Consider the following 22,364-nt stretch of genomic DNA (forward strand, 5'->3'; position numbering starts at 1 on the left):
GGCGGGTTTGGCGTCTGGGGCTGGAGAAGCTTATATAGAGAATTGGGGGAGTTGAAAGGAGTTGATCAAAGTGTGCTGGGATGATGGCATCACGCGGATTTCGTGCAAGGTTGTGCAAGATAATTAGCATGGCATTTGTGAACGGGAGGTGCTATCCCACACCTCTTTTTATTTTTCACACACTTTTTTCAATTTTTAGCCGTTGAATTGAAGAAAATCAAATGACATAAATTAGTAAGCGTGTGGTTAATAAATATTGTGCCTTTGCAAGGAATGTTATGCTTGGTCATACATGGAATCAGACACTTGTTCGTGTCTTCCCTTCGTTGTACCTTTACAGACAGTTGTGCATTTTTTTGAAGGTTAGATGCGAACAAGCATGGCATGACAAAGGCAAGGCGCAAATAAACATATCATGCTATAACACCAAACTATCATCTTCATCGTTGTGTCTTATTTTTGTTAAAAAAAAATTAAAAAATAAAAAATAAAAATTCCCTTACCATAACACCAAACTATCCTCTTCATGTTCTAAAAATGTATTTTTGGTGAAAATATTCTTATAATCTATGTCAAATCAAAACACTCAAAAACAAGGATATAAATCTAATATTTTTTTTTTCCCAAATATAAATCTAATATTTCACTACCGATTTTTCACAAGAGCTATTGCTAGGGAGGTAGTGACGACCATTGTATATCAATCGCTAGAGTCGTACCGATCCCTTCTTTTTCAAATTTCTCTTCCTCTTTAGTTATTTTTTATTTTATTTCTCTTATCATAACAAAAAGTATCATATTTATGTTCTTCAAGATATAATTTTCCGTGCAAAATCTATTATAATTCATATTTAAGCACTTGAAATCAACGATTTAAAACTTAAATTTAAAGATATTTAAATTTAATAGTGGTTACTCAAATAAAGTAACATATGAAGAAAAAAACTCAAAGGAAAAAACAAAACAGCAAAATAAATAAATAAATTGGAATAGGGAAAGATTAGTACCACGCTACCGATCCTCACCCAATCGTTCAGGGCAACATTGAGGTGGTGGCGGGGGGCATCAATTACCGGATTGTGATTTTCGTCAAGAATGAGTTGGTGGTTGATCCCACGGCTGCCACCGTCGTTCATGATTATAAGGGCATTGTTGTGTGGAAGAAGGATTGAGAGCATTTCAGGTAGTTGATCTCATTCATCAATTGTCAAAAACTAACTAATTTTATGGAGATTATGATCAATTCATATTTTAATTTAAATGTGCTCTAATGTCCTTTGGATTGCTTGAAGTTATCATCATCTTTCATTATAATAAAGATATTGAATGAATAGTTGATATTTAATTTTTAATTTTCTTGATCTTTTGTGGATGCAGTTATTATCTTTTTATCGAGTATGGTCAAATTGCTTACTGAATATATATGTGAGAATTAAAAACTAAATGCAGGAAATAGATATTTTTAGCAAATAATTCAATACAGAAAACAATTTTTGGAATTGCCCTAATCACCTAAACTTAGAAATGGGTTATTAAAAGAAAAATAATTAAACTCCCTAATAACGTTACCAAAAAACAAAAGAACAAACTCATTCATAATCGAGTGAAGAAATTTGAACAAAATCACGGTTAACCATCATAAGCATCAATGTAAAGTTTAATCTCATATGTTTGAATTATTTTGTGTTCATATGTTATAACTGGTTATAGCTGACAAGTAATAATTGATTATGAAAATACTAATATGCCCTTGAATTTGATTGAATAGTGGATGAAATCTAACGACAAGAGGTTAATTGGTTAATTTCAAATAATTCAAAGGGTTAATTTACCAAATAAATAGTTTAAGGAAGTCAATTTCAATTTGAGTAATAATTCAAGAGATGATATTCCTCTTTACTTGGAGGTGAGAGGTCTTAGGTTCGAATCTCGTGTATAACAAATTTGATACCAAATTAAGCTGCTCATTATGTGGTTTAGCCGAGCTCTCCCTCTTTTTAGTATAAAAACATCGATGTACTAACAAAAAACCGATAGGCTATCCCTTACCCAAATCCTAACCAGAGAGCATAGATTCATAGGAAAACTAATGAAAAGGGCTTGAAAACCTTGAGTTTTAACGATAAGGACAAAATAAATGATAAAGTGAATAGTATCAGGATTGACTTTTTAATGTAAAAATGTGATTTTTTTGTTAAATGAACAATACCAAGAATTTTTCATTAAAGTTCCCTAGCATTTAATTAATTTTTTATGCGAATTAATCTGATAATACTTTATTATTCCTTTATTGGTCCAACCTCTTATGAACAAATAATAAAGAACAAAATACACCAATAAAATTTCAACGAGAAACCATGACCAACTGACGTGTAATTCTCTGGTTGGCCCTCACACGTAGCTCGCCCAGCCCAGAAGAGAAGACACGGGGTGTGTGTCTGTGCCTCTAGAGGTTTCTTCACTGATTCGCACAACAAATCTCAGAGAGAGAGAGAGAGAGAGAGAGAGAATGAGAGAGAACCAATTTCGAGCAGTCGCAATCATCTTCTTCCTGTTTTTCTTCGTCTTCAATGTCTGTGATGCACTGTACGGACCTTCAACGCCAGTTCTTCAGCTAACTCCTTCCAACTTCAAGTCCAAGGTAAATGATCAAACTTCACCAGTAATTGCAACGTGCCCTTTTCAGATTTTCAGTTTTTTTGCACTAATCCATTGAAATTCGTCACCTTTTTCATTGAAAAGCACTTGGGCGCTGATTTGGCTTTTTCAATTCAGAAGCAATTTTATTGCTGTTGAAAGCAAAGTGCTTTCTTGTATCGCTTTTAGAATTTTAGTGCTTAATGAGCTTATTAGTTTTTGGATCTGGCTTTTAGCTTCATGGGAATATTTGTTTTGGAAAAGGTAAGTCAATTTTGCACCGAGTATAAATTGTTTGATAAATTTACTTGTTTTCGTTTCCCAGCAATAGAAATGTGATCAGTAAGTTCCGATGATTATTGGGTTAACTACTGATTCCTAGTATGGTGTTACATTATCAAGAAATTGTTTGGATGTGATGCGATTGTTATTTTTTGTTTGTGAACATCGAAGGCGATCAGTAAAACATTGGATCAGACCAAAATATGACTAGTATTTTCTTGAACTGAATCCTTGGGAATGGTGGCAGGTTCTGGACTCGAACAGAGTTGTTCTGGTTGAATTCTTTGCACCGTGGTGCGGGCATTGTCAGGCTCTAACACCGATTTGGGAGAAGGCGGCTACTGTCTTAAAGGGTGTGGCTACCGTGGCAGCTCTTGATGCTGATGCGCACAAGTCCCTCGCTCAGGTTTCCCATAGTTACTCTTGTAATTACTAATTTTGACATTTAAGTTTGAAGTAGCAAAAGTAGATTAACAACACCCCTCTGCCTGAAAATAATTTGGTCATAGTCTTGTCGAATTTGGACAAGGCAATATGAATATGTCAGGTTGTTTACTATGTTAATTTTGTGTGGGACTGTCGGTATGTTTGATTGTTCTATAGGAATACGGGATCAGAGGATTGCCAACAATAAAGGTGTTTGTACCTGGAAAGCCTCCAGTTGACTATCAGGGAGCAAGGGATGTGAAACCCGTTGCAGAATTTGCACTCCAACAGGTTCGTCGTAATCTCCTGTTCAAACTCTTATTGTTTTGTTAGTTTATTTCTTTGTTTGTAATATCGGTTGGAATAGAATTCCGTATCAGAGGATGCGTAGATCATGATTATCCTTTGTTGTCGTTTGGTCATATAATGCTCTTGCATAAAATGGATTCGTGTATTAGTAATGTGACCATTGGTCCTGTACAGATAAAGGCACTGTTGAAAGACCGTTTAAGTGGAAAGACAACAGGAGGATCAAGTGAAAAATCTGAACCTAGTGCTTCAGTAGAATTAAACTCCCAGAATTTTAATGAACTGGTGCTTAAAAGTAAGGAACTCTGGATTGTCGAGTTCTTTGCACCTTGGTAAGTAGTTATTATTGTTATGATGATCGTATAAGCTGTTTTCAGAGTGTGATCTTCAGTCTATTATATGAGATTGTAGAAATTATTGACTATTTTTTCTTCTAATTTCCTTGTTTTACCTTTAAGGTGCGGGCACTGCAAAAAATTGGCACCTGAGTGGAAGAAGGCGGCTAAAAACTTACAAGGGAAGGTGAAGTTGGGACACGTTGATTGTGATGCAGAGAAGGTAACTTTACTTTCATTGCTATGTATGTGCTGGGTTTACATGTTATTATTTTCTGTACTATATGGTTCTAACAAGGTGGTACTACCAGTCTCTGATGAGCAAGTTCAACGTTCAAGGATTTCCAACCATATTGGTATTTGGAGCTGACAAAGAGAGCCCACTCCCCTATGAGGGTGCGAGGAGTGCTTCAGCCTTTGAATCATTTGCTCTTGAACAATTGGAAACAAACGTTGCACCTCCTGAAGTGACCGAGCTAACTGGCCCTGTAAGCTTTTATTTCCTTCCAATACTTAAGCTGTGTGAGACTGTAAGTAACCTAGGGGACTAAAGCTTCCGTGCCCTTGTAGGATGCAATGGAAGAGAAATGTGGTTCAGCTGCCATCTGTTTTGTGGCCTTCCTACCTGATATCTTGGACTCCAAGGCAGAAGGGAGGAACAAGTACATTCAGCAGTTACTATCCGTTGCAGAGAAGTTTAAGAGAAGTCCCTACAGGCAAGTTTTTGGGAAAATGCATTAATCACTTGCGATGAAACCTCGCAGGCTTGAGAAGCTGAGAATCTAGTTACTGACAATGAATGTTCATGTATGTTGCAGCTATGTCTGGGCAGCAGCTGGTAAGCAACCAGACCTTGAGAACCGAGTAGGTGTCGGAGGTTATGGATATCCAGCATTGGTGGCCTTAAATGCAAAAAAGGGAGCTTATGCACCACTTAAGAGTGCATTCGAGGTTGATCAGATTACGTAAGTTTTCTGCCTCCACATTATCTTGAACCACCCTTGATCCTTGTGATAATATAGCAAACTAAAACAACTCAATTTCGTTTTGCAGAGAATTTGTGAGGGAAGCCGGGCGTGGAGGAAAGGGAAACTTGCCTCTGGAGGGCACCCCGAGCATTGTGAAGATCGAACCCTGGGATGGTAAAGACGGACAGATTCTTGAAGAGGACGAGTTCTCCCTTGAAGAACTGATGGGAGAAGACACCACGAACAAGGACGAGTTGTGATAAATTTAAAGCATTATCATGATAGATAGAGGAAACATGTATCAGGCTAAGATTGATTTTGGAGGACGTTACGAGCAATGTTAAGCGTTGCTGATCATTCTAGTGTTTTCTATTTTTTCAACGATGTTTTCGACAGAGCTTAAGAGAGCTATCTTATGAGGAACGTCTTTTCGCATACAAGTTTCTTATGCTTCTGATCTTGTTATTACTGGGAAAATTATTTTTCCTACATTATTGAAAAAGTTAGGACATGTTTGGTACTCTACTTGAATTTAACTTTTTAAACTCAAAAACAATTTTCAAGTTTTAGACCTTAAAAACTTGTTTGGTATGACTCTTTTAAAAAACTGAACTAAAAAATATAATATGTTCTTTAAAAACATAAAAGTTAGTTTTTCGAGTTTTTAAGGTTAAGCTCATTCCTTCTTTTTTTTCTCCCTCCTTCCCTCACTCCAAATCTCTGTTTTATTCTCACTCCTCCCCTCTTACTCCAAATCTCTCTTTTCTTCTTTCTCTCTCCTCTTTTTTTTTTAATATCTTTTTTGTCTCTCCTCTGATTCGCTCTCTTCATTCTCTCAGTTCTTTCTCTCACTCATCTTCCTCTCTATCTCGTCCGATCCTCTCTCTTATTTCTCTTACCTTGAATCATCTCTTACTTTCTTTCCTCCTCTCTCCTATTTCTCCCTCTCCTTTGACCCTCTTTTTAAATCTCTTTGTCTAGTTTAAGACGTAAAATTTAAAATTTTTGAATCGCAAACCAATCAAATTTTTTAGTGTTAAAGAAAATTGTTTTCAAGAAATGTTTTGAGAAATAAATAAAAATTTCAAATAGCCCTTATCTTTTTGAGTATCAACTTAAATTGGTTTACTTAAGAGTCGCGCTATCTACACACCTACTTTTATCTCTCACACACCTCTCTCAATTATCGGGCATCTGATCAAATGAATTAATGAAGATCAATGGACAAAATCAACAAGAAAATGCGAGAGGTAAAGCCAAATCTCAGTAACTAATGGCTGGTTAAAGTGAGTGTCTTCAAAAAAACCAAAAACAATCGAGCCCGTCCATCTGTGAGAGTGCCTGAAAAACATCTCTGTGAAGATCCACTAGATTCGAAATATTACAGAAAAGAGGAAAAAAAGAGAGTTATGATGTATTAAATTGTAGCTAAGTGGCACCTAATCCCTCAAAACGGATCCACAGCGAAAAATTGTGAATCACCTATACATGCTGCAGCTTCTAAGTACATTCAGAATTCCATTTGCTCAAGTTGGAAAATCATATGCGCGTTTTACCAGTCGCCCTTTATCCTCGCCAAGCATTCTTTTCTCAAAGGTGAATCTGCAAATATCGCCTTGATAAAATCTTCTACCTGCAAAAATTCAAGAGCTTGTAGAACAGTGAGAAATGAACAGCACGGAAAGCTGAACAAAATATGTGCTCAAGTGAAATCGTGCCACGGACAACACAAAACTGAAATCATACCTCTGACGACGTAAAGCCACAACTGCGCAACTCTCCACTTTCCCAAGCTGCTGTAATGGATTTTAAGGGCATATCTAATAATTCTGAAGAATTTGAACACAAAAATGAGAATTAGGTCTCTGTTTGCAAGACATCTACTAGTTCTCTACTGAATCACACTAATGTTTCAGTATCGGACATAAAACAATCAAACATGCCTGCCAATTTACGAATTTTATATAACGAAGGTATGAAATCATCAATGGTGCAAGCAATGCCCTCTTGTGACTTCTCTACTTGGATGGCAGCAAGGGACTCCAGCAAAGAAATTAGGCTTTCCAGCATCAAATGAATCAGACTTTGAAGCTAGGAACATAAATACAACGATATAGTTAGCAGACACATAAGCATCAAAATTACAAAAACCGGATATATAATCAAAAGATTATACCTGTAATGTTTCTTCTGCTGCCATATCATCTAAAAGGAGTATGTCTTTTGTCACTCTAGAAAAAACCGATTCCAGCACAACACAAATGCTTCTCTTGTAAGTTGAAGGCAACAAGATTGGCTCCCATATCAGACGTACTTTGTCCAGAATAAAAACAACCTGAACAAGATATGTTTAGCCTTATAGACATACCTCCGTAGAAAAACAAAGGTACTAAAAAGGCCTTAACAAATAAAGTATGAAACAAAAGTTTGTCATTAAAATTAACAGCAGGCCACCTGATCTATACTCAAATTTGCAGATTGAAATTGTTGCCTTTCATGGGTATTCTGAAATCCATCAGCGCCATCTAGAGCCTGGTAAAAAAAAAATTTCTGAAGTTAAATAAAAAGCTCAAAGTTTCTAAAATAAACTACATAAATTTCTGGCTCTTATACGAATTGGAACATTTCTGCACGGTTATACCTCTCTCAAACTACGAATAACATGTTGAATTTGTCTCTGCAGTATTTCCTCTGCTATAATATGGAATCTTGGAGCCATATCAACAAACATAGCATGTTCTTTGATGGAACTTGGAAAGTCTGAGCGATACTGTGACAAAAGAGTACAAATGTATGAATTCCACTATTTATTATAACTTTAGAAGCAGTATAGATTAAATGGATTCCATTATTGACAGAATAGCAAATCAGCATTTTGTTGGGATCTAAGTTAGGTATCCTATAAATAGTGAACTGTGATTCTTTGGCACATTCGAACATACAGTTTTTTTATTAGATAGTGGTACATGATACTAGAGTGATTATAGGTGCAAAGATGCATGTGATATTGGTGATGGTGGTGAATAGAACCTACAAAATTGATAACATGAGCCGATTATGACTGTTCATTGCATACCTCGAAAGCAAGCCCAAGTATCTCCTGAGATAGATAAAAGCAATCATTGTGCATAAGAACAGCAACATGGTTGATTCCATCAAGCTGCCTTTCTAGCTTCACAAGTCAAGAGAGAAGATCACTTATAGTGCATGCAAAAATCACCAATACTGATGAAAAACTTAAGTGAGGTGAAAACAAGCCAGAAAGTAAACTTGATAAAGATTTGCCAGAGCAGTTTTATTAACTGAGATATGATGTTAAAGCATAGGAAAACAGAATGCTACAATTAAAATATTAAAATGATTTTCGTGGTGGTTCAGAAAAATGACATAAAAATCATAATGATACTGTAACATCAACTGTCATCAGCGACCTCTTTTGTATCTTTCATGAATAAAACTTAGAAAGGGACAGAGAGAAGGTAGCCGGGTTCGGATTCTCAAAAAATTTAGTACAATAGACAGCGCAATAGGACAGACATAACCATCACACCTGCACTTTTTTAGATTGGCTTAGCAAATGTATAAAAAGGTCAGTAGGTAAAGTTTATAACTGGTTTCCATGTACTAACCTTGACAGGAACCACAACTTCATATAGAAGTAGAGCATCCCTAGCAGCCCGATAAAACTCCAAAGCAACTCTGGGGGATGACATGCAAACATCCTACACATTCCAATCACAGTTGCGGCCTTAAAAGAATCGAGAAGCGAGAAAACTGAAACTTGAGAAAAAATGCATTAATCATAAAAACTAAGTTTTAAACACAAGGGTGCTTTTCTATTTTACTACCTCATTAAAGGGGAAAATCAAACATTTTATAAGTTTTAATCCAGATACCTGAAGTGTCTGGTGCACTAGCTTCATTAGTTCAATTGCTGCTTTGGACACCACACACCTCCCCGACAGGAATAGCAAGTCAACAAGCTCTGGAGATTTGGCAGCATCCCGATCATTCTTGTTATTCCTTGGATACTCCTGAGTGAAAATATACTGTTCAACGGCTGGCATTATCGAATAGCTATGAATGCATTCAATACAGATATAGAAGCTTACATGAAGAGTAGAAAAATCACATTGTAGAAGCAGATTTCTGGCTTTTGCCAGGATCTCTGTCTTCTTCCTGGATGCAAAGTGAACCTCGACATTTTCAGCAAAATTGCTCAACTGGTTATCTTTGTTATCAGATGCTGAAATAAACTTCATTTCCCTTAAAGCAGTCTCAAATTCGGAAGTACAACTAATGATCTTCAAAAAGTCAGCAAGTTTTGAAGCATCTTCAGGAACAACCTGAAACAACAAAACGTATGTCTCCATTACATAGACATATGCAAAATGACAAATGTCATGATGCAGGCAGTAATTTTAATGCAGCTAATGACGAGATAATTTTGAGTATTCACCGAAATTCCTATCCTTGTTTGATAACCTATGTTTATAATAGAATTCAAACAAACTAATTAAAAAAGAAGGGGATGGGTGCAAAGAGATAAAAGGAATAACCTTCGAAAGAAATTTAGAAATAATTAACTCTGAAATCCTTGGCCATGTCAATCTCCCAAAGCATCGAATCCAAGATTCATCTTGAAGGCAGATATAGTTGCTAATAAACTTGATAACCTGAATAATCCCTGAATAGATAGTCTTGCCATCCATTTTTTCAATCTGAAAATCCAAAGGAAAATGTCAATGCAACGCTTATCAGAATCCAGTGACTACAAATATGCGGAATACCCTTTATTGAATTGATAACTTAAAGAGTCAGTCCCACAAATTAATCATATATGATAACTTGATTTGAGCCCTTTTGTTTTTTCCTCAAAGATTACAGGTTCTACCATTAAACATTAACAATAAGACTGATAAAAATTTAGACAAGATTGACATGTAAAAACTACCTTTGGATCATTTGATGGCACAATGTTCAGTATTGCCTCAGTCAGTACTTTAGGGTCTTGATTTACTTCAGCTACAAAGGAGACAGGAGCTCCAAAATTTAGACCCGGTGAGATGACATGCTTGATCATCAAGTCAGCTACTTTAGCAAGACCATAATCCAAAATTCCAACCACCTAAAATCCCATAACAAAATCAGAAAACTGAATTCATTACAATAACTTGAATTGAATTTTGGGCAGTTTTGAACAATGTGTCTACTTGTACTGACACTGTAAGATGAGGACTCGAATTTATATTCAAATTCAATGGCAAGGGAAGGAACGAAACAAATTAACTTTAACTTACATCCAAAGCTTCCAAAACTGTGCGGAGCTCAATCCCATCGTTTCCATCAATGTTTAGTACATACTTGACACGGATTCTATTCAATTCCCGCTCAAACCGCACCGCATTTCCGATGAACCTCACAAGCACCTCTTGAATCTACAAACCCAAACCGAATTCCTCTAAAAACAAAATCACAAACTCAAATAAAAATCAGCAAAAAACAACCACAATAGATTTTTTCCATGAACTAGCTATTTACTTTTCTCTCATTTTCGTTCATTTTCTCGGCAACCAAACAGAAAGTAATCTTCTTTACCTCCTGAAAGCATTCTGACCACTCCTTCCTCAGCAAGCTGTACACCACTGGCTCTCTCTCATCGACACGATCATCATCAGAAATCCTAAGAGCTTTCTTCAGCTCCCTCAGTTCCTTGGCGGCGAATCTCAGCCGTCCATTCCTCAACCCCTCTCTCGCGCCATTCAACTTTTCACTTATTGCCAGAATTGCCCTCACCAACTCCAACAATGCCTTCTTCTCCCTCGCCTCTTTCGTCGTAGCGCTCATCTTCTTTATAATCTGTCCGATCTCCGCCTCGATCGGGCGGTCGGAAATCGAACTCAGAAGCTGAACGACGTCGTCGGAGATTTGATTGGAGCGCGTAACGGCGTCGTTGCAGACGGAGAAGAGGTTGGCGAAATCCTGGTGGTGAGAGAGGAGGTAAGATTGGATTTTGGACTTGATTTGGAGCGAGTGGGAGTCGAGGCGTTGGATGAGGAGGCGGAGATCCGGTGCGGACAGAGGGGTCGTGGGGTCGCTGAGGTCCTGCGCCGACAGGAGCTCTCGAACGTTGATTGAGTCAAACAGGGCGTCCATTTCTGGCCAATCGGACGGCAGGAACTGCCGTTTGGGGAGACTCAGCCGGAGGAGTGTAGTTTGTATCGGAATGGTGGATGAAGAACGAAGAGATGGGACTGGCGGAGGTTTTAGGCGGAGTGTGATATCGTGCGCCGGGAGCGTTGGTGTTTGGATTTTGGGGCGGGCTGTTAATTATTCGCGGGGAATTATGTTGTTCGAATATGGGCTTTGGGCTTGTTCGACATTAATGGGCTGAGCTTTTGCTTGAAATTTAATGATTTCAAATATAGCCGGAGCCCAAAGCCCAAAACCCAAAACCCAAATCCCAACATTTCTTAAATTTGCTAAACCTCCTAATCCCTTGTATGAAATTTCACTTTACTCCCTATTATGTCTTGCTTTAATCCATGTATCCTTTGTCTTTTATTTTACCTCATTTTGTCAACTAGATTGATGGAGGTGTTAGCTTCGCTAACGTGTCATAGCTCTTTAGTTTATTTACAATTTGTTTTTACATTTGGGACATCCCAAACCGTAAAAGACACTAAAGCATGAAAAACAAAAAAAATCAAAACCCCCGTCTAAATGGCTCAATTTCTCAAGATTACCATTAAACTGAGTCACTGAGAGTCTCATGACTCTGATATGAGGAGAAATCAACATAGGAGACTAAATCATCGATTTGGACGGTGAATACATGCCGGGCTGAGGACCCGTTTCCTCAACTATCTGGACCCGCCTCACTCCGTTTCATATTTAAAAATTTTGGATCTGCCCCGAACCGTTAGGACTTGCCCCGACTCACCAGTCTAGGGCCTGTTTACCCACCCCTAATTAAAACTCCCAATTTTTTTACCTAGCACTGAATTCATAACTAAAAAACCAAAGAACCCATGCCACTTCAGCAAATTGAAGTGCTTCTCTAAGTGCAACCACCTCAGCAACATTGAAGGTGACATTGCAACAAGGTTGTCCATAAACCTAGGCATTGTTCGTCATTTCATGGATTAACAATATGGTGTATTTGGAGAACAGCATGCGTGTAAATCAGTCAACACAAGTCATGTTTAGTGTGGAATTTAGGTAAGTTGACCTAAACTTGTCAAGTGCCATAAGACGATTCCCACTCCACCCTCCATTAAATATTATGAAAATGAGGTTGGCATTTTTAAATAGATAAATAAGGATAATCAAACTCGAAACCTAGGAGAACCGAACTCGAGGCTTAGGAGAACCAAACTTTGAGACTTCTAAGCAAATCGAAAAAAAGAGAACATGCAATAACTAATGAGTGTTTGAACTTAAAACATCTTTTGTTTAGATACGTACAAATGCATTTTACCAAAAACACAATACACCATCCAAGAGTGTCAAATGAAATTGAACTTATATTTTGCAGTTTAATTATCACACAATGACATTTACTAAAAGTTTGTACTATCCACACACCTATTTTTACCTTTTACATACTCCTCTCAATTTCTGGCTTTCATATCAAACGAATTGAAAGAAAGAAGAAAAAAACAATAAACATAAATTAACATGAGTGTGTGAGAGATAAAAAAAAAAATGTGAACCAGATCATTATTTATTAAACATAGGCCAACAGGCAATGACCTAAAATGTTAGACCATACCAATCCTCTTTTCCTTGGTAACAATTTACTCTGAAAGATTCCTCTTCCTCTTCTCTTTTTTCTGTTTAATTTCCATATAATTTAATCCCACTTGATGAGAGGAAAAACAGAAGCAAGAGAATCAGAAGAAAATTGGCACTTTCAAACGTTGAATAGTAGTCAGTCATATATTTGTGTCTGTAGACTCTACTGGTTCATCATACATTCGACGCTGATGAACATTGAACTTTGACCGTTTCAACTTCAACCCAATAACGCACAGTCATGTTATTTTATGTTGGCGTTAAACACGATTATGACAAAAAAATTAACAAGACTTTGAATTAATAATATAATTATTAAATTATTATGTTAGTCTAATGATGCAGCCTGCAATATTCGTGGCAATTACTTAATGGTTGAGATCGAAATATGTTAATTTTATAAGCGTACGAATCTATTGAAATATCGATTGTGTGAACGAATTTACATTTTGAGTTAAAATTTTTACTAATCAAGCAAAAAATAACAGAAAGATAACTTAATTAATGCTGCAAATTGTTTTTGTAGATGAATTAAAAATGTTTATTATATTAACACCTTACAAATTGTTGAATAAACCTCACATACTTAATACACCTCACATTTGCTTTTTCACTTAAAAATTATTTTAATGCACTCCACATACTTCTCCATAATACCTCCACACCCTACATTCTCAATATACATCTTATATTTTCTACATACACCCCACATTTCTCAAATCTTATAACACCCATTTTTAATTTTCATGAACTAAATCTAAACATTGAATGTTTCGTGAATGATTTCAAATCATCTAAGAGCCATTGATATTTAATACTATATGAACAGATGCAACTCAATTTCATGCGTGTGGCTGTGTAACATTCAATTGAAATAGATTCCTATAGTTGCTGCCCCTTTTCTCAAGGGTGGCCGTAGAAAATGTTGCATTTCTTAATCGCTAAACTTTTCTCTTGGGGATGATAAGGTGGGTTTTCCCAGACATATGTTGTCATTCATATATTGAAGAACTAGGTCTCCATCTTTCTTTCTTTTTTTGTTGAAAAGAACTAGGTCTCCATCTTTCTAATACAAATAACATAAAAGAACCAACAAATTTGATGGGAATTGGCACCAAATGATTCCATTAGACCTTCAAAATTACCTTCTCTCAATACATGTGGAAGGTATATCGATTTCGTGTTCCATTAATCAAAAATAATTTTTCTCAATCAACATGTATGTAATTTCATTGGTTAGGGTTTTGTTCAACAATGGAGGATGAGAGGGTTTTGATAGTTGAAGAAGAGAAATAATACACTAAAGGTGATTTGGGGTGTATTTACAATTTTTTTTAATTTTTTGTAACCTAATAAGGTCAAAATTATCATTACATAGTGGAGTAAATAAGTTATTTAATATTAAATTTTAATATGGGGTGCATTCAACGTATTGTGGGGTGCTAATATAAAAAACCATTAAAAATCTCACAGCTTAAGCAAAACCATATAGATAACTTACAAGAGGAGTACTCCATTCCATAATCCAAAATTCAGCACTAAATTGGATTCTTGGAACTTAAATCCAAATTAATCCAATCTAGTAGAACCATCTTGGAAAAAAAATAAACTAAAATGAAAACCCAAATGGCAAAGAAGCCACCAAATCCCCATTGTTTTTCTTCAACAAGATGGGTAATGTACACAAAGGGAAAACAACTTAAGAATAAAATCTAACACAAAGAATTGGTAATTGGAAACTTATCTGTGTTGAGGACAACCCTAACCCTAATTCCAAGCACCCCAAATCTTGTCCCCAATGAAACTCACCAGCCTCCTTATGGTCCCCCTCTCCACTCCAACCTCACAACCTTCATCACCAGACTCACCACCTCTCATCACTTCACCAACAACAACACCAGCATCCACCATTTGTGGGCCTACCTCCACCTCCTTCTTGTCCCCATGCCCTAATTCCCCAGAGCCCAAATGAACACCACTGCCCTTGTTAGTCTTCCTTCTCTCTTTCTTCACCTTTGAGTTTCTTAACCTCTTCTTCTCCACCAACCTCTCCTCGTAAGCCTCAATGATTTCGTGGATCAGCTGGCGGTTCGGCGAAGCGTCCCATCGTGCCCAAAAACTCGTGTAGCACCTGAAGCAGTCGCACTTCTGGTGGGCCTTGTGGTCGCCATAGGTCTTGTCCGCGTTGGGATTGTGTGGCTTGATATAAGGCATAGATGTTACCTGCGGCGGTCTTGTCGCCGGTGCAGGATTGGACTTAGTAGTGGGCCCAAGCTGGTTCATCGTGCAACCGCCTGAGGAGTTGTTGGTGCAGGAGATGAGATAGGCCAAGACCTCTTGGTCTTCGGCGGAAAGAGATATGGCCAAGGCAAGGATGGTTGCCGGAAGAAGGGTCAGAGGGTCAGCTACGGAGGGCGGCGACGGTGACGGGTGGATTTTGCCCTTCTTGTTGTAGAGCTTCTTCATATTGGTTGTTGGTGTTGCTCTTCCTTTCTTCTTCTGGTATTTAGCTTTTTGCTTACAGAAAGAAAATGATTTCGTTCCACTTTGGAGTCGGTTGTGTTTTTCACATTTTATATCTCTGCAACTGTTTCGTGGCGAATAAGAATCTAAAATATAGGAGCACACGTGTCAAATGTAGGGAATGCACGTATTTTGCCGTTTGCAGATAAGTATCATCGGTGATGCAATTTTATCATTATAAACGATCCTCTCTGGATCTAATGATCTTGAGTCTAAGGATCTAATGATCTTGAACCTAAGGATCAAATGATCTTGAACCTAAGGATCAAATGATCTGAACTGTTGAAATTTAATTCAACAGCTACAATTATTATAACTTTTAGAAGACTCCTTATCTGTAACCGTTTGATCAAATTTTAACAATTCGAATCATTTGATCCTTAGGCTGAAGATCATTAGATCCAAAGAGGATGTAGGTTGATTATAAACCTTTCAAATTTTTGGTAACCTTTTTGGCTAGATAGCTAGTTCTTATTTACTAGAACATGCTCAATGTAAGAGCTGTGCTTATCTTCTCATTTTCTAAGAAGTCTTTCTGTGTTTTCTTCTTTATTAATGGAATTCCTATTGACCCAAAAAAAAAGAAAAAAAACCTTTCAAATTTTTAATGAAACCTTTCAGTTTTTTAATAATTTCAAATCATGTGTCAAGTAACTATTCATTATAAACCTTCCATTATTTAAATATTTGATGACTAAATAATTTTCGTTTTAAATAATATTTGTAAGATAATCTTCGAATAAAAATTAATAAATTGAATGATTTCGATTATGAAATTTAATCACGAACATATTATTCGCAATCGGTGGAATATGGCATTCTCCACGAGGATAGAAGCGTTATCAGGGATTTTTTTTTTTTTTTTTTTTTGGTTATAGTATTATTGATGCTTCTGCGTTTCTTTGTGGACCAATAGTCGTGGAGATGAAAATTATTTGCTTGCGTTGCGTGTAAATGAACTGACTGTAATAAAACTCTAAGATATGAATTAAACACTGAGGCTTGTGCAAGTTGTTCGTCTTACTTCTTTGCTAAGTAAATAAAAAGTCGTCAATGGAGCCGTCTTAAAGATTTACCAAAATGCGTATAAATTTATGCTCTGCAATGTTCTACTGAGTAGATAAGTTCTTTAGTTCACCGGGGTGTGCTATTCACATCCTCGTTTTATTTCTCATATAATTTTTTTCAATTTTCGATCGTCGGATCGAATAAATTGAAAAATATCAAATGACAAAAATTAATAAAAAATATAAAAGTAAAAATGGGTGTGTGGAATAACATCACCTATAGTTATGTTGAGAAATGTATCCTACTTTGATGAGAAGAGAGGCCTCAACTTTTTTCATGGTATTAGAGCAGGTTGTCCCACGTGTAAAGTTTAATGGCAACATGTGTTTCACGTCACCCAAGTTGCATTGTCTGCGTGTTTATAAATCCCAAGTTGATGAAAAAGTACTTTACATGTGCTTATAAATTATTTGACTGCTTTTCATATATTATCAATTAATTTTATGTTAGAATCTAAACTTTTTTTTTTTCAAATTCATCGCCTACAAACATAGATCGATTTGAGCTGCAAGAAAGTGGAATTTTTTTTAACCATACTTTAAGCAATTAAAGTATAACAATTAACCATGTGAGCTGAGCATTATTGTATCCTCTCAAACTTTTCGACAAGTCCAAAAAGCAATAAAACAAAGGTGGATAGATAATTTTTATGTTCAATTTGGACATTATTCTAGCTTAGCTAGGAAAGACCTAGGATCAAGTGCATGTGTAATATATAATGTGGTGACATTTTGATTTTATCGTATTTCCCCTACCCGTTTGTTTTAAGCCAAGGCTCTGGATGGAACATATATAAACTTCCAAATTCATCAAAATCCTACTAGTGAAGATTATCACTCCGCTTGTCATGACATTATTTAACTTTTAATACGAAAATTTGGATCCTCAACCACCGAGAATATTTTGTTCTTGTCGGGACATGAAAATACTCTAAGCCTCGCTTCAATATTTTTTTTCAAACATTTTATCAAGCATCTTAACTATTGTTGAAATATTAATGGATAAACTGAGCTGGGTTAAATTAATGGAAAACTATACATGGATTCGGCAATGCCCTCAACTATCCATCAGCACAACCATGATTAAAAATAAGTAAACATAAGGCAAGCCGGTAAGTTTAGGAAATATGATGAATTGTTATGTCACAAAAAAAAAAAATCTAAACAATGTTGAATCAAATAAAAATATTATCCTGCAAGGGGAAATAAACTTCCCTACAATTAGAGAGAAGCTCTCTCACCTGACTAATTATGTGATGAGAAACATGCAGAGATAATTTTATACAACATGAGATATGCAAGTTTTCCTCATGTGATTAGGATGTCATTATAGTAGTATTCCAATCAATCACGCATATATTATTATGGAAAAAAAATATGACATCTCTAAGTACACGCAAGTTATTTTTTTGTAAGTACTTTCCTAGGTCCTAGCCTGTTCGAATTATAATACTCCAATAATAAAACCATTCAAATTCATAACTTATACCCAAACGCTGCCACAAATGTACTTTCACACAACATATAATTGTTGTCTTGGGTCACTCAGAAATGGGTACAGGAATACGTACTAATATCACAGGCACCATAGGTCCACAAGATCCTAGGCTTAATTCCATTTTTCTGCAAACAACATATTCTTCTACCAACACAGCATCGCGTAGAATACATATATGATGACAAAGCATATATATGGCGCGTACATTTCTCTTGAATTTGAAGCTAATCAAAGGAACTGGGCAAGTACTTTTTTCACCACATAATCAGAGATTATACGGTTTGCTTTTTCAGTAGGATGAAAGGCATCCCAGAAAATGTATTTGCTTGCGTCTGTGCAAGTGAGCAAGTTGTTTCGATTGCATGCGTAGCCCATTTCAAACATTCCACTGGCACAACACGCCGCCGATGACACCTCGAATCCTGTCAATTGTAGAATTTGATCATCAAAGGTTAGTTGGTGCTCTTCACTGATAAATCATAGTTTTATACACCACATTTATTAACACTCTAAAAAAATCATCTTGCATGCCTCTTTAACTAGTGTTGAAAGAAAAAAAAAGGAGTGCAAGAAGAATTTTTCGGAGTACTAGTAGCACTTTCCCTTAACATATGTCCCAATTTAAATTGGAAAGCAATGTCACTAAATATCCGTCTTATTATTAAGTGAGGGTTATTAGTTCGACTCTCGTGAATAACGAATTTGATATTATATTATATATTATAGTTGACTAATTGTGTAATTTAGTCTAAATTTTCACTCCTAATGTAAAATATGTATAAAAAAAGGAATAATTAGTATCCGGTCCCTAGTTACTAATGTTCATTAACCGAAACTTTATTAGTTTTCAGATTTTGATCTAAGTTCCTAACATTAATGTATTAATGAAATTACATGTCAGTTACATAATTTTTTAAAATAAAAATTAATAATTGATTTAGGATTTTAATACTCCTACTTTTATTAAACTCCTAACTAATTTTTAATCCAAAACATTTCCAAAATAAATAAAAAATTAGAATAAGTTTGTACCCGTTAGCTTTTTTAAAAAATGTTTTCAATTTTTTAATCTTATATGTACCCATTCATGTAATTTTTTTTTCAAATTTTTAATCTTAAAATGTACCCATTCTTAAATATACCAATTTGTTATATGTAAAATGTATCATTTTTTGCTAGTAAATTTTTTTCAAACTTATATGGGTACATTCTTTTTCTTTGATTTGAGAATGTATTCATGTCAATTTTCATCGAAGAAATTTACTAATGTTATTAAGCCTAATATCTATTATTTTTTTGTGGTTTTGAAGAATGTACCCATGTTTTGGTACAATAATTCTTTTGTTAATTTTGATGAATGTACTCATGTTTATACACACACACACACACACACACAATAGTATAATTTATATTTTAATATTTTTAATCCCTCAAATTATGGGTTTTTATTTAAAATCTCATTAACATAAACAACTATAAATTTCAATTTTTAATTTAAAAAATATAGTAACATAAATAGAAATAAATTATCACATTATTTTCAAGGACTTAGATCAAAAATTGAAAACCAACAAGGTTTCAGTCAAAGCATATTGATAGATGGAGACGGCATCCAAAGTCTTCCAAAAAAATATTGGTAAACAATATAAAAGTAATAGAAATTAATATCACTTAATATCCACCACCTAGATATTGTGACTGCTTAAATGCTAAAGTGAGAAAGTTTTGGTTTAGTTGTTGGGTGAAATTCATTAATGATTTTACATGTAAGCATGAAAGAAGCAAACCATGGTAACAATGAACACTTAACAAGTCAACTGACTTACCATAAAAAGAAGGCCTTCTTATCATATGCAGGAAAATGTAATATGGGTTTGAAAAAACCAATTTGATCCCAGGAAGCTGTTTATTCAGATTTGTAGTCAAGGTCTTCAGCTTGCCATTGAACTCTAAAGCCACATTGTTGTAATCTGAAATGCAGTCATTTCCACCCATGAAATTTGTGGTTCTCTCCAGTGGCAAGCACCCCATTGGAGGTAGGCCTCCTAAGGATATTTTCCGAGCTCCGAGATCGTAGAGTTGTTTGATGAAATTTCCTGCAATTCCAATGAGAAAATCTTGGTATTGTTCGATAGAGTATTGATTCGACCGGCCGGGGTATGTGTAGTAGTTTTCAAGGAAGTCATTGGTTCCTAAGCTCATCATGTGCAAAGCTTCATGGATGGTTTGGTCTGCTTTGTTTCCTCCCATATAAAGTCTCAACTTGTTCTGAAATTCTTTGTAGTACTGCAACTGCTTCCATAGTGGTATCACTGACTACAAAGTAAGGTAGTACAGTCCATTAGTATGATATATATACTGAATTAGTACAAGGCTTAATTAGAATCATGAACTGATATCGAGTATCAATATACAATACCTACTACATTTTTTTTATTAATAAATACTGTAAAATAAATTGTGATAAAATATTGACTAATTATAAAAAATGTAATAGATATTGTAAATTGGTACTTGGCATCAAACACTATTATTTTCCCTTGTTGGTATAAAGTGAAGTAAATGGGCCGGTGCAACACTAGCTAGATATCTAATATCATATTAGACAATCATTATAACTCAATAGAAAGTGAACCAATTAATCGATCAAGTTAATAGTAACTATATTTATCTGTGGAGAGAGAAGCTTTATAATAAATATTTGGGACATACTAGCACATCTGAAGTTGCAGTGTCATAGCCAGTGCCAGCAGAAGCAAAAGTAACTCCGACTGCAAAATCTGATATGTTATAAGCAGGATCCAAGTAGGCAGGTACGGATGATCTAAGTCCAAAAGCGTTGGAGATGAAGTCCGTAGGCACTCTGCCATTGGAGAACCTCCCAGTTGGCTTGCCACCTTCAAAGTCACGACCATAGGGCTGGAAATTGCTCTTCAAAACTGTTTGAATCTGGTTGTTGTTCCCAGCATCCACCGACGAGTCCCCGAACACCACGACTGCCGGAACTTTGGCAACAATTCTTGTGACTAGTAGTAGGAGGCATTGAGCTAGAAGAAGCCATGAAATGTGCAGGTATGCCATGATCAGCTGTTTTTCTTGTTATAGCAAAAGAACCTTGGACGAGTGGTGAGAGTAGGGGGGAGGGGGATTCTCATGTATAAATAATATTGGTTGGAACATAAATACAAGTCTGAATTATAGGAAATTGGAGTAGAGAAGTTGTTGGAACATAAATACATTCATATGCCATTTCTGAAAAGTTTGACAAAATGAAGACATTAAATACTATTGATTAACATGTTTATTTTATGTTGATGACATATTATATAATTTACAAAATTTGATCTTAAAAATTATTCTCTCTAAAATTACCCTAGTAAATTACAAGCTAGCTAGCCTCAAATGGCAAAAGTTGAAACCACAAAAACTAAAATCATGATTTGACCCATAAAATGTAGAAGTAGCCGAAGTCAGTTGAACAGAGTGACCTACATTGTTGTACCAATATACATTTGGTATATTACATGTAGGACACAAACGCATAAACCACGTACATAGTGGCAACTTATTGAAATCCAAGTTCACTCAATTGCCACTGAATCTTCTAAATATCATTTTGATAGGATGGTATCGAGTCCCGTTGCTAGACCAGAAAAAGTATCCTCGATCTCCATTCAATCTTAATCTAACGGTGGAGGAGAAAGTACACAAAAAATAAATACCCACATACCAATGGATTAAGATCGAACAATGGGTGACCACAATTATCTTAGTCCGTATCACGGCCGGAAGACAATTTCACATGCCAAAGAAGATCATAATATTTCAATTAACAAATCTTTAGATATGCCCCCGATCAACTTTGAAGTTGAAGCTGAGAGAAACTACGATCGACTACGATGGCTGATAGGATTTTTAACATCTATGCAAATAGGGTCAAAAATCACATGAAATAGTTGCAAGAATACAAGGATATTGTAGTATAGATGCTCATGCAAGGTCGTTTTCCTCAAGGACTATTTGGATAATTTATGTAGAAACAATTCCTAATCAAAATACTTAGAATTAAAACTTGAGAAAATAGAGTTTGAGATTGGGTAAATTAAAAACGAATTTTAATTAAAAACTAATATAATCGAAGAAAAGATTTTTAAATACCAATTTATAAAGGCACTAGGGTTCCACCATCACCTAGCAATCTTATGAATTTCTACCAATTACTTACGATTTACACATGCTACTTCGAAGGTTAGGTTTTCCTAATATATATTCTCCTCGTGATATTCAAGCAAGAACATATATCTAACATGCAATCCGTCTGTGATATTCAGATCAAATATGAACATGCAAGACTCATTAAGTTTTATGAAAATCTTTTGAAGAACCATGCAATCCCTAAGAACGTGATATTCGCCTTAGATGGAATTACAATTATCAATCACAAGAAGCAATACTCAATCCTCCGGTGATATTCCGACCGAATTGCATCCAATTACTTGTCTAAACATCCTAATGGTGGCTA

General features: G+C 35.6%; 4 protein-coding genes across 4 annotated transcripts; 1 reads left to right on the top strand and 3 right to left on the bottom strand.

Annotated features, from left to right (window-relative positions):
• Nucleotides 1-2,338: 2,338 nt before the first annotated feature.
• LOC103442667 (protein disulfide isomerase-like 2-3) lies at nt 2,339-5,397 on the top strand. The gene is made up of 9 exons (XM_008381475.4): nt 2,339-2,641; nt 3,167-3,325; nt 3,523-3,636; nt 3,829-3,986; nt 4,113-4,212; nt 4,301-4,477; nt 4,560-4,705; nt 4,808-4,954; nt 5,043-5,397. The coding sequence occupies exons 1-9, from the start codon at nt 2,510-2,512 to the stop codon at nt 5,215-5,217; spliced, it is 1,308 nt and encodes a 435-aa protein (XP_008379697.3). The 5' UTR covers nt 2,339-2,509; the 3' UTR covers nt 5,218-5,397.
• Nucleotides 5,398-6,199: 802 nt separating this feature from the next.
• LOC103442668 (centromere/kinetochore protein zw10 homolog) lies at nt 6,200-11,278 on the bottom strand. Its single transcript, XM_008381476.4, has 14 exons — nt 10,556-11,278; nt 10,258-10,395; nt 9,912-10,085; nt 9,517-9,678; nt 9,070-9,303; nt 8,854-8,991; nt 8,587-8,679; nt 8,034-8,129; nt 7,599-7,727; nt 7,412-7,489; nt 7,134-7,292; nt 6,901-7,048; nt 6,704-6,786; nt 6,200-6,590 (listed from the first exon to the last, which is right to left on the bottom strand). The coding sequence occupies exons 1-14, from the start codon at nt 11,111-11,113 to the stop codon at nt 6,510-6,512; spliced, it is 2,271 nt and encodes a 756-aa protein (XP_008379698.2). The 5' UTR covers nt 11,114-11,278; the 3' UTR covers nt 6,200-6,509.
• A 2,924-nt stretch (nt 11,279-14,202) lies between these two features.
• LOC103442669 (uncharacterized) lies at nt 14,203-15,311 on the bottom strand. The gene has a single exon (XM_008381477.4). The coding sequence runs from the start codon at nt 15,218-15,220 to the stop codon at nt 14,522-14,524; it is 699 nt and encodes a 232-aa protein (XP_008379699.1). The 5' UTR covers nt 15,221-15,311; the 3' UTR covers nt 14,203-14,521.
• Nucleotides 15,312-17,802: 2,491 nt separating this feature from the next.
• LOC103442670 (GDSL esterase/lipase At2g04570) lies at nt 17,803-21,141 on the bottom strand. Its single transcript, XM_008381478.4, has 3 exons — nt 20,555-21,141; nt 19,669-20,158; nt 17,803-18,264 (listed from the first exon to the last, which is right to left on the bottom strand). Exons 1-3 carry the CDS (start codon nt 20,921-20,923, stop codon nt 18,071-18,073), a joined length of 1,053 nt encoding a protein of 350 aa, XP_008379700.2. The 5' UTR covers nt 20,924-21,141; the 3' UTR covers nt 17,803-18,070.
• Nucleotides 21,142-22,364: the final 1,223 nt, after the last annotated feature.

The sequence above is a fragment of the Malus domestica genome, chromosome 09 (assembly GCF_042453785.1).
Source record: "Malus domestica chromosome 09, GDT2T_hap1".
Lineage (NCBI taxonomy): Eukaryota > Viridiplantae > Streptophyta > Magnoliopsida > Rosales > Rosaceae > Malus > Malus domestica.

What these genes read in the sequence shown, in the direction of transcription:
- LOC103442667 (XM_008381475.4), top strand. Translation starts at nt 2,510, where the DNA reads ATGAGAGAGAACCAATTTCGAGCAGTCGCAATCATCTTCTTCCTGTTT. An exon ending in CAGAATTTGCACTCCAACAG is followed by an intron (nt 3,637 to 3,828) that starts GTTCGTCGTAAT and finishes GGTCCTGTACAG; the next exon opens with ATAAAGGCACTGTTGAAAGA. An exon ending in TTTAAGAGAAGTCCCTACAG is followed by an intron (nt 4,706 to 4,807) that starts GCAAGTTTTTGG and finishes TGTATGTTGCAG; the next exon opens with CTATGTCTGGGCAGCAGCTG.
- LOC103442668 (XM_008381476.4), bottom strand. Translation starts at nt 11,113, where the DNA reads ATGGACGCCCTGTTTGACTCAATCAACGTTCGAGAGCTCCTGTCGGCG. An exon ending in TTTCTAAATTTCTTTCGAAG is followed by an intron (nt 9,304 to 9,516) that starts GTTATTCCTTTT and finishes TTGTTGTTTCAG; the next exon opens with GTTGTTCCTGAAGATGCTTC. An exon ending in AAGTTGTGGTTCCTGTCAAG is followed by an intron (nt 8,130 to 8,586) that starts GTTAGTACATGG and finishes TGACTTGTGAAG; the next exon opens with CTAGAAAGGCAGCTTGATGG.
- LOC103442669 (XM_008381477.4), bottom strand. Translation starts at nt 15,220, where the DNA reads ATGAAGAAGCTCTACAACAAGAAGGGCAAAATCCACCCGTCACCGTCG.
- LOC103442670 (XM_008381478.4), bottom strand. Translation starts at nt 20,923, where the DNA reads ATGGCATACCTGCACATTTCATGGCTTCTTCTAGCTCAATGCCTCCTA. An exon ending in CTGCAACTTCAGATGTGCTA is followed by an intron (nt 20,159 to 20,554) that starts GTATGTCCCAAA and finishes CTTACTTTGTAG; the next exon opens with TCAGTGATACCACTATGGAA. An exon ending in AAGAAGGCCTTCTTTTTATG is followed by an intron (nt 18,265 to 19,668) that starts GTAAGTCAGTTG and finishes TACAATTGACAG; the next exon opens with GATTCGAGGTGTCATCGGCG.